At 40.9% G+C, this 18069-nt stretch overlaps 1 protein-coding gene across 3 annotated transcripts in view; it reads right to left on the reverse strand.

Moving 5' to 3' along the window:
• The window catches only part of RIPOR2 (RHO family interacting cell polarization regulator 2), a 251008-nt gene that overhangs the window by 93549 nt on the left and 139390 nt on the right, over positions 1 to 18069 (reverse strand). For all 3 annotated transcript variants that reach the window (XM_082258658.1, XM_082258660.1, XM_082258659.1), the window contains one exon: positions 14934 to 15626. In XM_082258658.1, coding sequence (XP_082114784.1) covers positions 14934 to 15626 — 693 coding nt within the window. The remainder of the gene's footprint in view (positions 1 to 14933; positions 15627 to 18069) is intronic.

Below are 18069 nucleotides of genomic sequence, written 5' to 3' on the forward strand. Positions count from 1 at the left end.
TGATCAACCACAATCCCCCGTTGGCGCAACAATGCCAACACCGGGGCCATTACCTTGGTAAAAACCCTTGGGGCGGAGGAGAGAACAAAGGGTAATGCCACAAATTGATAATTCTCCTCTGCCACTGCAAAGCAAAGAAACTGCTGATGCCCAGCGTAGATGGGGATGTGAAGATATGCATCCTTGATATCTATGGAGGCCAAGAAGCCTCCCAGGTGTTGGAACGCCATTACCGTGCGGAGGGATTCCACTTGAAACTTCTTTACCCACACAAAGCGGTTCAGAGCCTTGAGATCCAGGATTGGACGCACCTTGCCCTCTTTTCTAGACACAGTAAACAGGTTTGAATAAAACCCTTGAAAGCGTTCCTGAGAGGGAACCGGCACAATCACCCTTTGTGCAAGCAGATCTATCCTGAATCAAGGAAGTCCATGATTCCGGTAAGAAGCGAAGACGTCCCCCCACCCCAGAAGCGGGTGAGGGCGCCCCTTCATGCAGACGAGCATCACACATGAACTGAGCCATCTGGTCCAGGAGTTCAATCAGCGCTGGGGGGGGGGAGCTATTCAGATTCTAAGTTCCCCTTAAGTAACTTCACCCATTTCAGTGACCGTCTGACACCAGAATGTTCACTAAGATTGGTTTTAATATGGAACCCGCCAACATGTGTAGACGGCGGTACAGAGACTCCACCCATCTATCCACGGGGTTTGTAAATGCTGGGGGTTTCCTCCACCGGAACCACAGTAGACTTATTCAATCTGGAAACTAGGTGATCCACCTTTGGTGGCACGGCCCATTGAGTGGAAACCGCCTCCGCAAAGGGATAACGGCGTTTAAAGCGCTTGGGCACCACTAGCATGTGCTTTGTTGCGCCATTGTTCATTAACAATATTGTCAAAAAGCTCTGGACAAGGAAACACCTCACCTGACTTCTGGGCTTTGCAGGAGCCAAAAAAGACATCTGCGCACCTGACGCGGTAGATTCATCTACGATTTTTAAAGTTTCTCGCACAGAAACTGAGTGCTTCCACCAATGCACGTTCCCGCACGACAGGTCCTCTTCACCATCAGAATGCAAGGACACCGATCCATTCGGATGGCGAGCGTCCATGCCGGCCATATCTGCCTCAGAATCTGAGGACACCACTGATGGAGGTGAAGGCAGCGGGCGTTTGCAGCTATCAATACTCTTGAACACAATCTACTTTTGACACCAGGCTTTCCAAGACTCCTGTAGAAGCAGACAGACTGCGACCCAGAGGGTTCCGCAGCCGCACTGTAGGTGAAACATTGTCCTGGGACTCCATTTTTCATTGATTTAAAATAATGCAGTGTCACTTTAAAAAGATCGCAAAATCGCGATACCACCGCCGCACCAGCAGTATCTCAAATCCTAATCCAGTACAATCTAATAGCAGAGGAAAACCTACAGGGAACCCCACAAACATTACCCAACTGCTCAGGAGGCTTGCTCGAACGTTCTGTGAAACAGAAAGTAAAAACGATCTGACACAGGAAATAGAAATATAAAAAAATGGTCATTGCTAGATCAAATGTGCAATGCCTGCTGCCTGTCCAACGATCTGGACTACAAGAAAATGGCCACCCCATGCATTCCTATGGGGAACTAACAGAAAATGGCTGCCCATACATTGTCAATGGAAAATGAGCACAAATCTACCTGCAAAATGGCGGCCCCCACGGCGCGCCATGCGGTCTCCCGGACCCTGAGGGGGGGGTCCCAGACAAGTGGCATTGGAAGGTCCTTAACAAAAGACCCCCCCCCCCCTCAGGAATGCCGCAGCAACAGTAACATTACCACCTCCCAAGGTAGGATCCTACTAGGGGTAGGGGGGGTAATAAGTGGGAAGGGGGGGGGGGGCTGGTATGTCTGAGAGGCCAGGGGAACCAAGGGATCTCTCGAGGATCAGACCATTCCCAGGAGGGAGCCCACTTCCACCCCGAGACCGCCAGAGGATTGGGGGGATAGCATTACTCACGATACCACGGTACCAGGTGGGCACCACTCCGAACAGAGCACCTCCCACCCGGGGTGGGGGTGCTGCCAGCCAAGGGGTAAGCTGCGACCCAGGGCATTCTAGGTCTTCACGTCCCAGCGAGACGATCCACTCGCAGGCTCATCCCCATCCATCGGGGCTCTGTCATAGTGAGGCCTTATGCTGGACTATAACCAGCTCACGCTCGCTGGCCAGGCTGGGAGACCTTAAGGATCTAGATTATCCAGTCCGAAACACAGCCAGTTGTTGCTTGTATTTCTCCAGGAACTCTAAAGTAGTAAATAAAAATTACATATAACAAAAATTTCTCTTTTAAATTGCTATGACTGAAGTCCCAGCAGGGAACTAGGCCCTACTCCTAAACTAGGCAGAAACATACTAAGGGCTGTAGCAGAGTGTGTGGGGTTATGCCTACAGGGACAGCTACATAGGCGTGGTAAAGCTTTTTCTCGCCTAGTGTCCAATTCCTGATGGGAGGAGCATAACCCAATGGTCTAAGAAGATATGGAGCTGCATCTGTCAATGAACGATAGAGAAATATAAATATCTATATACACACACATATAGCACACATATAGTACTGTGCAAAGGTTTTAGGCAGGTGTCAAGAAATGCTGTAAAGTAAGAAAAATGTCAAAAAAAAATATTTTTAACTGTCTATTTTTATCAATTTACAAAATGCAAACTGAGCAAACAGAAGAAAAATCTAATTAAAATCAATATGTGGTGTAACTACTCTGGCTTCAATCCAGCATCAATTCTTACACTTGCACACTTTGCACGCATTCAGGGGTTAAAGTTAGGTGCATGATTAACCACTTAAGCCCCAGAAGATTTTACCCCCTTCCTGACCAGGGCCTAGTTTGCGATTCGGCACTGCGTGATGGGCAATTGCGCGGTCGTTCGACACTGTACCCAAATGAAATTGACATCCTTTTTTTCCCCACAAACAGAGCTTTCTTTTGGTGGTATTTGATCACCTGTGCGATTTTTTGATCATGCGCTATAAACAAAAAAAGTGACAATTTTGCAAAAATAATATTTTTCACATTTTTTTATATGAAATTCCCCAAAAAAATGTAAAAATCAAACTAACATTTTTGGCCAATTTGTTTTCTGCTACATATGTTTGATAAAAAAAAATTGCAGAATGCATATTTTGATTGGTTTGCGCAAAAGTTATTGCGTTTACTAAGGGAAAGATTTCGGTCAGTTTTGGTGTTTTTTTTTTTAAAATAGTAATGGCGGCGATCTGCGATTTTTTTTGCGGGACTGCGACATTGCGGCGGACAGATCGGACCCTTGACTGACATTTTTGACACTTTTGGGGGTACCAGTGACATTACTACAGTAATCAGTGCTATATATATGCACTGTTACTGTAAAAATGACACTGGCAGGGAAGGGGTTAACTTTATTGGAGAGGCAGGGGTTAAATGTGTCCCTAGGGGCGTGTTTCTTACTGTAAAGGGGTGTGTCTTTTGATGTAACCACAGAGACATACGATCCTAAATAGCAGGATCGTATGATCTCTGCAGTTACACCAGGGAGAATGACAGGCGGCTTTGTTTACATAAGCCGCCTGCCTTTCTCCCTCTGCATCGGACGATCGCGAGTGACCGGCGGACATCCGAGCCGCCGGTCACTCGCGCTGGAGTGTCCGAGAACGAGCAGGGGCGGGAGCGTGCCTCCGGTGGCGCGTGCTCGCCCCCTATTGGCTCGCGGGATAGTGACATATATACACTTCACTTTGCCCAGGAGGGGCTGACCGCCGCCGTATATAGTCGGGAGGCGGTCGGCAAGTGGTTAACCAATTATACTAAGCAGCTGCTAATGATCATCAATTTCATATGTAGGTTGAAGCACCGTCAATAAATGAAACAAACAGCTGTGTTGTGCTTAAAACTGGGTGGGGGACAACCAAACTCTGCTACTAAGGTGAGGTTGTGGAAGACAGTTTCATGATATAGGTCAGGGATATACAAACTGTGGCCCTCCAGATGTTGCAGAACTACAAGTCCCATAAGGCACAGCAAGACTGAAAGCCACAAGCAAGACATCCATAGGCATGATGGGACTCGTAGTTGGGCAACAGCTGGAGGGCCACAGTTTTTCATATCCCTGATATAGGTTATATACCGTGGCAAGACCGAGCACAGCAACAAGACTCAATGTAGTTATACTGCATCAGCAAGGTTTCTCCCAGACAAAGATTTCAAAGCAGACTGGGATTTTAAGATGTGCTGCTTAACCACTTCCCGCCCGCCCTATAGGCAATTGACAGAGGGAAGGTGGTTGCATTATCCCGACCCGCCGTCATAGGACGTCGAGCAGGAAACAAGGCTAAGCGACTCAACTACGCACAAAAACATAGGAACTGGGGTGCAGTTGTTCACCGAAGGTCTGGAAAGCAGTACAATAATGAGTGTCTGCAGTCAACAGTGAAGTATGCTGGTGGTTCCATGTGAAGTTGGGGCTGCATTTCTGCAAATGGAGTTGGAGATTTGGTCAGGATCAATGGTATCCTCAATGCTGAGAAATACAAATACTTATCCATCACACCATACCATCAGGGAGGCATATGATTGGCCCCAAATTGATTCTGCAGCAGGTCAACAGCAGGTAGCCTACATTAGCAGATGATCTGTGATTAGTTCTCCAAGATGTTTGGAACAATCTACCTGCTGAGTTCCTTCAAAAAAACTGTGTGCAAGAGTACCTAGAAGAATTGATGCTGCTTTGAACGCAAAGGGTGGATACACCAAATATTGATTTGATTTTCTCTTCTGTTCATTTACTTTCCATTTTGTTTATTGATAAATATAAAGTATTAACACTTCAGTTTCTGAAAGCATTTTAACAGCATTTTTCACGCCTGCCTATAAAACTTTGTGCACAGTAGTCTGTGTGTGTTTGTACATATATACATACACATATATATTATATATATATATATATATACACACACACACGTGCACATGCCTGTGGTATGGCATGTGTGTATGTTTCCACATCAGAGGAATGGCTTTTTGGCCATAATTCTTCCATAAAGACCACTTCTGCCCAGACCTTTCCAGACAGTAGATGGGTGTACCTGGTTCCCACTGGTTTCCGTCAGTTCTGTGCTGATGGAACTGCTGGATATCTTGCAATGTTGAAGGGAAGTAAACATGATGTGCCTTTTATCTGCACCATTAAGTTACTACTGCATCTACGGTCCTCAGCATTGCCGGTTTCTTTGTACTTCTTCAAAGCCTCTTCAACAGCACATCTTGAAACCTCTGCTGTGAAATCTTTGCCTAGGAGAGACCTTGCTAATGCAGTATAACTACATTGTGTCTTGTTGCTGTGCTCAGTCTTGCCATGGTGTATGAACCTGTGATATGAAATGGTTTTCCACAACCTCACCTCAGTAGCAGAGTTTGGCTTTTCCTCACCCAGTCTTAGGCTTCCTACACAGCTGTGTCTGTTTCAGTTAATTACTGTGTTTCAACCTACATATGAAATTGATGATCATTAGTACCTGCTTGGCATAATTGGTTAATCACACACCTGACTCTAATCCTACAACATCTCTGACTTTGTGCAAATGTACAAAGTGTTCAAGTGTAAGAATTGATGCTGGTTTAAAGCCAAAGGGTAGTAGTCACACCAAATATTGATGTGAGTTGGATTTTTCTTCTGTTCGCTCACTTTGCATTTTGTAAATTGATAAAAAATAAACAAATAAAATATGTATTTTTGAAAGCCTTCTTATGTTACAGCATATCTTCACACCTGCCTAAAACGTTAACACGGTACTGTATATATCAGTGTTAATTAAAGCAAACCTTTAGTCAATGTGCCATTTACCAGCTTTCCCTATCTTGCGGTATTACAATTAGTAGTGAAATACGAAGCTGAACTCTTTGGCAGCCAGTTACGGATATCATAGGGCCGCTGCCAAAAGGAAGGATCCTGTTTTGGCAGAGATATCCTCTGTCTGCAAATTCAGGCTGCCAAGCTCCTTTGGCTGAGGCCATGTATCCAAGGCATTGACAATATCACTGCTCTAGATGGAGGTCAAAGCACAAAACAAAAAACAAAAGGGAAAGGAAAAGGAAAAAGTATTATATGTTCCCTCTTGTAGAATTTAGGATAATCGATCACCCTTGCTAATTAAATACTAGTTCAGAGGCTGCATGACGATGTAATGGCTTCAATTTTTCTAAGGCACGTATGGAACAAGGATGCAGATTAGAAGTTCTAGCTATGCTCTGCCTGCTTGGCCTGGAGGTCAGAGACTGGAGTCAAAGACCAAATGTTATTTATTACATATTTAAAGTATCCAGCAGTATCAGAACATCGAGTTGGGCAGAGATGAAAAAGCCTCTGCATTCCGCAGCTTAAAGTGCAATGTGCTTTGACAAGATTTTCAATAAGGGGCCCAGAATAAAAACACCAGTTTACACACTTTCCACAAAAAAAAAACCTTTCGTTATTTTGGTGTTTTATCTTCCATCTGTGACATGTTTCCTTACTTGACCTTTATAATCATTCTTTCTCTCTGCAGCTTTCTGTCCTGTCTGACCTAATGGAGCTTGCAAACATCTCCCAACATGTGCCCAATATGCTGACGCAAGTTCAGCTGCCTGCTGAAATAAAATAGGAAATACATTCCGATTTACTAATACAAACTGCAAAGTGCTGTAGCATGTAAAATGACAATTGAAAAAGGAAAAAAAAAAAAGAAAAAGCAATTTATTATCACATTGCACTGCAGCATGCACACACGTTATGTGCTTAGCATTATATGCTGTGTGGTGCAAATGAGTCCTAACCAGTTGCTGATTACAATATGGAACATAAGAGATAGGTTCTCAAGAACAGAACGTTTCACTGGTAAAAGTTACACGGTCCCTTACATCATAAAAGTTTGACATGAAAAGTTTCCATGTCAAAATCCAGTAAAAAAAAAAAAGTAAAAAAACTACAAACACTGTACATAAAGAAAAAAAAATAATAGTTCAGGTGAAAAATGCTGCATATTGTTTAGATTTGTTAAAAACTGTGGTTAAAGTGTCCAAACTAGTGAGAATTGACAATTTCCTTGAAAAAACAAAAAGGAACGCGAATTTAAACCTAAAACATCTAGACATAGAAGAGGTGGCATGGATATTTCTACAATATCACCTTATTCAATAAAAATTCTTCTTTTTATGCAATAAAATATTAAAGGTGCAGTGCTTTTGTTTTTTTCATGGTCAAGGTTAAAAAAAAAAAAAAAAAATTAGGTTTCTTTTTTTGTTTTGATTTAGGTAAGTGTTGCATAAAAGTATAGTATAAAAGTATAGTATAGTCTTCTGTTTAGCCAGCAGGTGGATTATGGTCTCCTTTTCACAGGTGACACAGTACTACGATCTCTGTTCTGATAGAAACTTTTCTGGGAGTAGACAAACCGAGCTTTAAAGCAAACTTTGAATGCTTGTAGCCAACCCAAAGTGCCATTTGAAATCGTTTATTATCTGTTATTTTTTTTTTTATAAAAGAAGAATTTTTTATATAAAAATTACAGAGGCGTACAAAACATTAGTTTAAAGAAGCTGAACCTGGTGTCATGTCTTCTACATTTAACGGAGCAGCCCATTATGAAATACAAGGTTTTCTCCAACTATTCCCCTGATGAATGCAGTGAAGGCATGTATTCTGATTGTATGGAAACAGACTTGTCCCTGTAAAAAAGTTCTATGGTTGTCTATAGTCAACATTCTAAACATGGGAGGACTTCACCGCCACTTGGCACAACAGCGAAGAAAAATTCAGACCGACTTGGAGGCCCTGGCAACACTTCACACTCTCTCATGGATAGCAAACCCCCGAGCATAACAGCTGCATTGATAATGGCTATATCCAGTGACCCTACCTTCTCCTCCCTCCATACCTTCATTCTCCTCCTGCTTCTACTGGGATCTTCTTAGTAACTTATTCTCCTCTCTTTGTCCAGGTACCAACAGGACGCTCACTTCACTCTTCGCTTATTTCGACCCCATCAATTTACTGCTATCTTTTTAGTTACTGCTATGGTTGTCCACATTCTTTACGGGAAGTGCCCTCTCCTCTTCCTGGCCTGTTCTCTTTTTAGTCTTGGGGAGCAGAATGGCGCTACAGTACGGTCTGTTCATCTCTTGTTTCCTACAGCTATAATGCACTGCATTCATCAGCTTAAGTGTGCATTTCTCACAAACTCCATTTCTGTGGGGCTCCACAAACTTTTGTCACATTGTACAGAACCACTATGTATCCTTTGCATCCATATGTAAGATTTTACTCCTTTTTTATTTACTGTCTGTATCTGTACAGCCTGTAATGTGGCTCTCTAAATAAAGAATTAAAAAAAAAAAAAAAGACAAATATTGATCATTATAATTTCCCTTTAAATGCAGTAACCCATACCAACCTAAAAGAATCTACAGTAGGGAAAATTATTATTTGATCCTTTGCAGGTTTTGTAAGTTTGCCCATTTACAAAGAAATTAAGGGTCTATCATTTTTTATCATAGGTGTATTTTAAATGATAGAGATAGAATATCAACCAAAAATCCAGAAAAATAAATTATACAAAGGTTATAAATTGAGTTGCAGTTTAGTGAGTAAAATACGTATTTGATCCCGAAGCAAAACATAACTTAGTACTTGGTGGAGAAACCCTTGTTGGCAAGCACAGAGGCAAGACGTTTCTTTTAGCTGGTGACCAGGTTTGCACCTCATAGGAGGGATTTTGGTCCATCTTTTTTTACAGACCTTCTCAAAATCCTTAAGGTTTCTTGGCTGTTGCTTGGCAACTTGAAGTTTCAGCTCCCTCCCTTAATTTTCTTTTGGATTAAGGTCTGAAGATTGGCTAGGCAATTCTATGATCTTAATGTGCTTCTTCTTCAGCCACTCCTTTGTTGCCTTGGTGGAATGTTTTAGGCTATGGTCATGCTGAAAGACCCATCCAAGACCCATCTTCAGTGTTCTGGCTGAGGGAAGAATGTTCTCATTCAGGATTTCACAATAAATGGCCCATCCACTGGCCCCTTAATGCGGCAAAGTCAGTCTTGTACCTTTAGCAGAGAAAAAGCTCCAAAGCATGTTTCCACATACGTGGTTGACCGTAGGGATGGTGTTCTTAGGGTCATACTCAGCATTGTTCTTCCTTGCCAACAAAGGTTTTTCAGCAAGTGCCAAGTCATGTTTTGCTTAGGGATCAAATACGTAGGGACAAAAAAAAAAAAAAAAAACATTTACTCAATGAAATGCAACTTAATTTATAGCATTTGTTTTATGTGTTTTTCTGGATTTTTGGCTGAAATTCTGTCTCTATCATTTGAAACACACCAATGATAAAAATGATAGACCCTTAATTTCTTTGTAATTGGGCAAACTTACAAAATCTGCAGGGGATCAAATAATTATTTTCAACACTGTATGTTCCACTGGTCTTACTTTATCTGAGTGAACTTAAATTGTTTACTATGGGTGACAAAAATGAAGAAATAACCTTTAGGAATGAGAATTCTTTATGTAGGAAAATATAAAAGGGAATTCTATTACAGAGCAAAATATTGCTTCGCAAGTAGAAAATGGTAGGCTGTATTTTAACACTAGACCAGGTAAAATTACCAATATGTTCAGCTTTTCTTGCATACCAAAGAGCAAGTATCTGTATCCACCAAGTGTTACCTCAGAAAAACAGAATTGTGATTGGTTGCTATAAGGTATTTTTGTTGCCACTTTGTTGATTTCTTTAATGAAGGCAAATTGCATCTTGTAAACCACAATGGTTTCCAAACATTTCTAATGACACTTGCACCGCCATCAGATATGAAAAATGCATTTTCCAGTGCGAAGGCCAAGCTAGCTGGCAGATGGATCAAATTTAGACAAGCAGAAACCCCCCTTCTCTACTAACACCGGGTCCATCATCCACGATCACTCCTCTCCCACATACTCACTCAACCCACCTCCCACTCTCCTAATCTCTGTCTATACCATCTTTCCCTACCTTCATTTTTACCCTACTCATAGACCCCTCTGAGGCTACACTAGTTGGTCAAGGGCCTACGCAGGATTGACCTCTACTTGCCTACAAGGCAAACCCCAGTGTGGAAACACCACGAGTATAAACACTCCAGGACATTTCTCCATGGTTCTCATTGGAAACAGCTAATGTGGCACTAGCACTTGTATGAAATTCTAGTAAGTTAAAACACGATATTATTTAGAGGCAGTGTCATTTTAATCTGGTTTGATCGTATGAAGCAGGGTTCTTCAAACTTTCTAAACAAAGGACCAGTTTATTGTCCTTCAGACATTGGGGGGGGGGGGGGGGGTGGACTGTGGCCAGCGAGAGTTGAAATTTTCCAGGTATCATTTAGTATTTGGGGGAGCAACAATGCCCCATCGCTGGTATCATTGGGACAAATAGTGCCCCATCATTGTTATCAGTGGGAGAAATCGTGCTCCATATCATTGGTATTAGAGGGAGGTATAGTGCTCCATTGTTGTCAGTTGGCAGAATAGTGTCTTAGGCCAGTGGGAGAAATAGTGTACCAAGGGCCCAATAAAGGCAAGAAGGGGACTGCAGTTTGGAGACCACGGGTATGAAGCTACAGACAGTCTGGACCACGTTTTCTTTTAAGGCCCACTGTACCCAAATTGTTTCCCTAGCCCCCGAGGGTTGCCCACCTTGTCTTTTACTTGACTTCAGTTGTGATCTAATGATCTTCACTGGGTGGCCCCACTCTGATCGCCATGGACTTTCTCCCAAGTATGGTGGCTTCATGCTGCACATGGCGCCATTCATTCTTATGGGAAAGCCATATGGAGAGTGAGGCTTGAGGCCACAAGGAGTATTGTTTGCTCAAAAGAACGAGTGGGGAAATAGTGTGCATGCATACTGCAAAGTGGTAATTCTTGGAGCAAAGCCTGTGTGGCTTGGAGTGATGCCAGACAGTGAAGAAAAAATAAAATGAATAAAATACATGAAGTCGTAATGATTTCTAGTTTTGGATATAGTACAGAAGGGATCAACCCCCTGCCAAGTTTTCATTGCTGACTGTGTCTGCACTGGGGAGATTTTCTTCTTTATTTTTAAGGGTGTCAGCAGAGAAAAAGGTGAGGGTAAGGGCACACTCACATCCACAATGTGTTAAATGTGTGGTGAATTTGGCTACTACCACAACGCACAGTTATGCATGGTAGATGCATTAGCGCACTGTGCTGCCATTCCTTTCAAATGGCACGCCAACTCACCGTCACAGCACACCTGTGCTGCAATGCAGTGCACCACAATGCATGGTGTCCTATGTGGTGTACTCTGACAAAAATGCATGAAGAGGTTAAAGTAAACCTGTATTGATAGAAATATAGGGGGTGCCATTGCCTAAATATACTAGTTGCTCAGCTGTCATTGGCTTTGGTAAATTCTGAGTTGCTGACCCCGAAAAAGCATGCAGATTACAGTCCGAGTCAAATCACAACTCCTGATTTAATTGTTCTTGGCTATTGTCTCAAATATTGAAGCTAAAGGATCAGAATGAACGTAAGGCAATTAGCGTTTTCCATAAGAGAATGGAAGCCTCCTTATTCTATCTACTGGTTTCTTAAAAAAAAACAAAAATCCCACTAAAATGAATACGGATATAGGGTAATAAGGTTTCAGAAGGGATGGTGCAAATCTGAAGCTGTTCACTGCAGATGCCTTTGCTGATCCTGGACAAACTCGTCAACAGCTAAGAGCAATCATATGCAGTAACCTGCAGTCACTGAGCAGAAAACCAATTTCAGCAAGTTGTGTTAGTGTAAGCCCATTTTGGATTGGTTGCTGTGGGTTACAATCCAGCACTGATCACTTTAGTATAGCCCCCACTTTGTAAAGTGTCTTTATTGTACAGCATCTCACTTTTATTGCCTAATGATCATTTTCTGTAAATGAAACAGTTCTTTTAAGTGGCAAAACACCTGCTGTGTTATAGCTAAGCAAAAGGTAGTAAAAAGTTCCAACTAATAAAACAGAAAAAAAAAAAGTAAAAACAAGGCTTAATTAAGCAGAAACATGCAGTAACCCATAGCAACCAACTACTATCTTTAATTAGTTTAGAGCAGTTAGAGAGGATTGATAATTGGTTACATTTTTTTCACTGCTTCGCTGCTTATACTCATCTTCCATTTGCCAGCTGGAGCAAACTAGTACACCAGTGCTTCTAGATATGGGGTGAACATGTGACCAGCAGGGCTGCAGTTAGAAATCATGGGGCCCCATACAGCCTACCTGGCAGGGCTCCCCCCCGAATATATTCATACAATATTTTAACTAAAAATACACTAAAATCATTATTATCGAACCCAAACATAACAGAGAACTCGTGTGAATTAGTCCATTTTAATTGTTTTTTTTACATAAAAAAAAAAAAAAATTATAATTGTTTTTTAAAATGTTAAATTTTTTTTATAATTTTAGTCAACATATTTTTTAAATGATTCATTGTTTAATTATTATTTCTTTTTTTTTTTACAATTTGTTATTTTTCTACAGGAGAGGGAAGGCTGCAGCCCTGTGGCACAGTGAAAGGGGAGCACACAGGTGGAATCAGGTGCAGGCAGAACAGGTAGGGGGATCGGTGTCGGAGAAGCAATTACAGGAATGATGCCCTGTGTCTGTATCTCTCCCTGCAGCAGCTAAAAGTTGGCCGAAGGGGGAGAAACTGGTTTTCAGCTGTTGCAGAGAGCCTCACAGGGCTTCCTTTTTTAATTGCTGCTCTGGCCGACTGCGCTGATTATTCTCCGTGCTGTTGAGGCACCCCCCCATGTGCCCGGGCCCCCTACAGAAGGACCGGTGGTCCCCGCCTATCAGCGGTGCTGGTTACCCGCGCTCCTTCCGCTCATGATGCAGCACTGTTACCGAGTAGCCAATGGCTTGGACAAAGTGTTATCATGTGGGGCAGGATTAGAGTCCTTCGTCTTCTATAAGTTCTGATTTACTTGGAGTTTACGCAATGCTCCTTCAATTCTCTCTCACAGGTGAACACAGTGGTGTGGAATTAAAAAGCAGATGAGTATAGGCAGCAGCTTATGGCAGCAATTAACCAAACTTGTTGCTCTGCCTAATATGGGCAAAACACAGATTCACCTTAATATCCAGAGGAGCTTTGTTAGCAATTTAGTACTTTAATAACAAATGTCATTAGAAACACATGTTGTGAATGTTAGTAAATTTTTTATAAAATCGTAGGTTAATGTAGCTACCAGATAAGAACCCCATAAAACAAAGTAAATTAGGCATGCAGATAGATGTAAAAATGATTGAAACAAGGAAAGGGACATGCATTAAAACAATTTTATTTGAGTGAAACATATAAAACATCAACCTGATGAAATAAACAAAAATTTGCACATTAAATAAACGCGTAGGCCATGTTGTACATATAACACTTTGACAAGAAAATCATGCCTCGTGACATTTGACAGGGGATAAAAAGTATTTAATTTTGAACATTTAGAAAAAGGCACATTTCCGTGAAAATGCAAATAAAATACCCCAAATTATATAAAAAATAACTACTCTTCTTTAAGAAAATTTAGTGAATGTGCTTAATCCGAGGTCCCTCCAGGGCACCAGGGTATTGACACACGAAAGTCAACCCCTCTATGGATCTTTGGGTGGAGGGGGGGGGGTATGTGCAGCCTGTCACCTAGGGGGGAGAGTATGTGCAGGCCGTCACCTGGGAGGGGGGGGGGTGTAAGTGCAGCCAGTCACCTGGGAGGGGGGGGGATTATGTGCAGCCTGGGCTTCACCAGTGCTCTATGAGATCCTGTCCCTGGCCTGGCTCCCTTCCTCCTTCTTCGTGACCAAAGAGGAGGAAAGGAGTAGAGGTGCCGGGAGACTGGGAGATGGAGAGTCAACGCCCTCTGGTGGCTGGAGGGTGAGAGTGCAGGTTGTGCTGGCACACTTTGCCGGCCGCCGACCCCTGCAGCACGGCCTAGCACCCATCAGGCCACTGACCAGCACTGGTCTGCAGCCCGGGGGTTGGTGACCCCTGTGCTAAATGATGTGTTTCATTAAAAACAGCAAAAGTGGTAAGAACATATTTGTATTTTGGTGTTGGTACAATGACTTCTTGTACTTAGCCATATTAACTCAGCTATCCCATCAGCTTCATAGTCTAGGATTGTTTGTCTACACACAGGCCACTTTGAGACTCTAAAACCATATCAAACACTAAACAATTAAACAAAGCATTTTTCACATGAGTAGCATCGCTACAAAATTCAATAGACTGTTAAAAAAGAAAAAAATTCTTATGCTGTGAAGATAAATATAAAAAGAACTGGTTTTCCAGCCCTTCTTATCACAAGTTGTCTATGCCTTCCAATATGCATCCTAGAAGGTTGATGCAATTAGGCTTTTCCCCCCTTTTAAGGTCAAGTCCCCTCATATCTGATATTTCTGTTCTTAATATATGCTAAACAGTAAAAACCACTTGACAATTACTTCCATCTCTTGTGATCTGAAAGTGCAGAGAAAACATTTGTATAATATTTATCTTCACCATGAAACCTTTTTTTTTTTGGCTCAATCTGTTGCATGTTGCCTATGATCCAGTGCCACTTACTAGACTGCACAATGTTCCTGTTTAGACTTTAGGTTTGCTTTAACATGTAAAACTATACTATATTTTCAAAAGCCAGCAGAGGGTGGAGAAAAATTGCCAAAAGCAATGACAATGTCCACAGCATACTATAAACACTTTGGCTTTGTACGTAACCGACTTTGGTTGCCTTAACTGCCGTATGCACAGGCAACACTTTCACACACCATCCACCGTCATTCTTCCATATCAATGTACACCCACAGAAAATTTAAAGACAGAGTGATGCTTTGCATTCACTTACTTTTAGAACATCTTCTAGGTGTGTAATTTCCTGGTATAGCTCTTGGTACTCCTCACACTGGTCCTTACAAGGTTCAAGAGTCAGGAGCAGTCCCTGCAAAGATTCGTCCAAACTTCCATCCAAAAAGGATCTATTGGCTTCAGATTCACAACACGTGGAGCATTCAGCCTGGAGTCTCTCTGGGATGGCAGGTATTTCAGTTGATGTAAGCCTTTTTACCAGCTGCTTAGTAATATTTCCTTCATAAGTGTCCAATTCCACAGGCTTAAGCTCAGAAGACTCATCAGAATCTTGCAAAATTGACACCGAGACATTTGAATCAATAAATATGCGATTGTCTACTTTGGGAGGAGGGCTTTGGCAAGCAGAAAAGTCCAATTTATCTCCTGCTAAGGTTTCCTCACTTTCAGTAACATTCTCTGCATGGGACTGAGAGTCTTGAGATTGACTACTTGAGTCTGCAGAAGACCTGGCACTCAAATTGTCCTTCACAGGTGCCTCGGATGATGATTCACTGAGGTTATGTTCTGGTGGGGTTACTGTGATTTCTGGATTGGAGTAACCCAACGAGGAAGAGGGAGTAGATCTAGGTGGAGTAATATCGCCGTTGGGCAAGTCATCAAAGCTTAAAGAGAGTGCCCTCTTTTCAATAGATTCTACTCCACTATCAAAGACGTCATCCTGCAAATTCGACTGGAAACAAAGAACATACAGTTAAAATATATCAGGTCTCAATCATTTTTGCTGCATAACCACAGCCATAATTTACAAAGAAGAAATTATTCTTCATAAAAGAATGCAATTAACTTGCAACAGAACTACTATGAAATTCATGTATACACATTTTTTACTAGTTCCAGAAATTAAATGCTTCAAACCATAAAATATAAATGTTTTCTATTGCTCAAAATTTACTTATCCATCACCTCAATAAAGAATATATATAATTTTTTAATATGTTCATATCAAATTATTTTAAATACATATTTAACTATTGAGCCAAAAGGAGAGTGGATCAAAAAAATCTGGAAAAAGTAAATTTCTCAACAAAGAATACAATGGGATATGAAACAAAATAAACAGTCAATGTTACTGACTGTCATAAATTGGAATAAGCAGAAATCACACTTGAGAAGAATAACATGACAGCATTTAAATAACTTTTGAAACAATAATTCAATTTTTGACAAACAGAACATTGTGAGACAGGACAGTGATCCATCAACTATCTTGCTTTAAGTTATGTAGGTGCTTTAGGGTGAAAGCAGCCCAATGCAGTGCAATAAAACATGGAACATTTGACACAAAAAATAAAATGTATATTTCAATGCAAGCATGCATACCCCCAAGTTTCATTATTCTAACATTTAAACAATGTTAGCCCTATACTTCACCTTAAGCTTAAAGTGCATCTGTGCCCTGCCTACAGATAATACATTAAACAAAGGAGCTTTAAAACAATCTAACCTAGACATTTCTAGCTACATGTATTGTGAAGTAATTCATTCCCGAAAAATGAAGGCTGCTAAGATTCTGGTGCAATTGAATGCAATAGGAAAAAACTAAGATTTCAGAGCCTCTGTTAACTTGAGTTCCTCCACAGTCTATAGCTAGAGAGGTGAATGAGGGCTTAAATAACAGCTTTTACTGCTTTTTTAGAAGGTAAATACATATGCATAGACTGAGAACAGGTTAATCTCAATCTAAAAACCTGTCACCTAACCCCCAACCTAAGCTTAAAAAAAACTTTGCAATAAACATCTAAAATTAACCCACTTATACCTAAACTAACACCTAAAACTATCTCTTATTACCTAAAAAGATTTCTGTCTCACAGACACAGCAGGTAAGTAATGGGCCATACACTATACAATTGTCTTTAGATTTTTTCCTTTAGATTTACCAAGACCATATAATATGAGGTCAAACCTTAAACACTTTCAATTTGTATGCAATCTGGCAGGCCACTGCACTACATAGTAAAGGTAAATCTAAAGGAAATCGAACAAAAGTTGAATAGTGTGTATCCAGATTTAGAGGAGATCAAATTAATATTCCCATCAGAGACCAGTGTCACAGGAAAAAAAGTTTTTTCCATTGTAAGGTTTATCCTCACTTCCTGTTTCTGGAACATTTTACAATTTTTGATTTTTTTATCACTTTCTTTTCTGGAGACACTGGTCCCTAGGACAAAAGGAAAGGATGAATTTCCCTAGCTAGGAAACAGATATTAATAAAAATTCTTTAAAAATTGCAAGAATAAGGTCATGGATCTTTCGCTATTTAAGTTCAATAATACTGAAGCCAAATTGGATTGGTCAAGCCCACTTGCCACTTTGTTAGCAAGCTTTCAAAATCCAGGGAACCCAAAGGGTGCCCTAGATAGAGTCTGAAAGTAGAAAATCTAATAAAAGTGCCACAGCAATGCCCAATTTCGAATTCTCAAGCATTTAGAATGGTTGAAATTTTTCCAGGTTGGGAGCTTTAATAGCTGGTAATATCAGCGTACATTATCAACAATGATATTACCAGCTAGTAAAAGAAAAACCGGCTATTTTGGAAATAATCTAAATTAAAATAGGAGTCTTTAGTTTAGCCACATGTCTGTCTTTTACAGATATAATTGAACTGATCAAATATTTTAAATTAAGTATTCTTATCCTGGTTAATTGGGTAATTTGAGCATCATGTGCCTAGATGCACCCATTGGCAAAAAGAAAAATGCGACCATATTCTTTTTGATAGAAGGTATACTATAAGAGCATGTACATACTTACATTTGATTTAGAAATTAGGTAGGCTATATATGCAAAGTAAGATTATTTGGGTGTTAAACACTACCTCTGATACCCTAAAATATTCAGAGTCCTGCTGGGCCATGGGCCTTATATTGCAGTTGTCTGTAATAACTTCACGAAAAACAAAAAATAACATTGGTTTACAGGAGCCAATCAGATTAATGCGTTCAGGCTCCAACTGTTATTCTTCACTTCAATCTTAAATCTATTTTGTTGCTATAGGGAATTTTGTATTTAAAAAAAACTTTGATAAGTGAAGCTAAACTAAATAAATTTGGAACATCTGCTCAAGGATATACAAACGATGACATTTATGGCTTTACGGATATAAAACAAAA

The sequence above is a fragment of the Pelophylax lessonae genome (assembly GCF_965119305.1).
Source record: "Pelophylax lessonae genome assembly, chromosome: 5".
In the NCBI taxonomy this organism is placed as follows: Eukaryota; Metazoa; Chordata; class Amphibia; order Anura; family Ranidae; genus Pelophylax; species Pelophylax lessonae.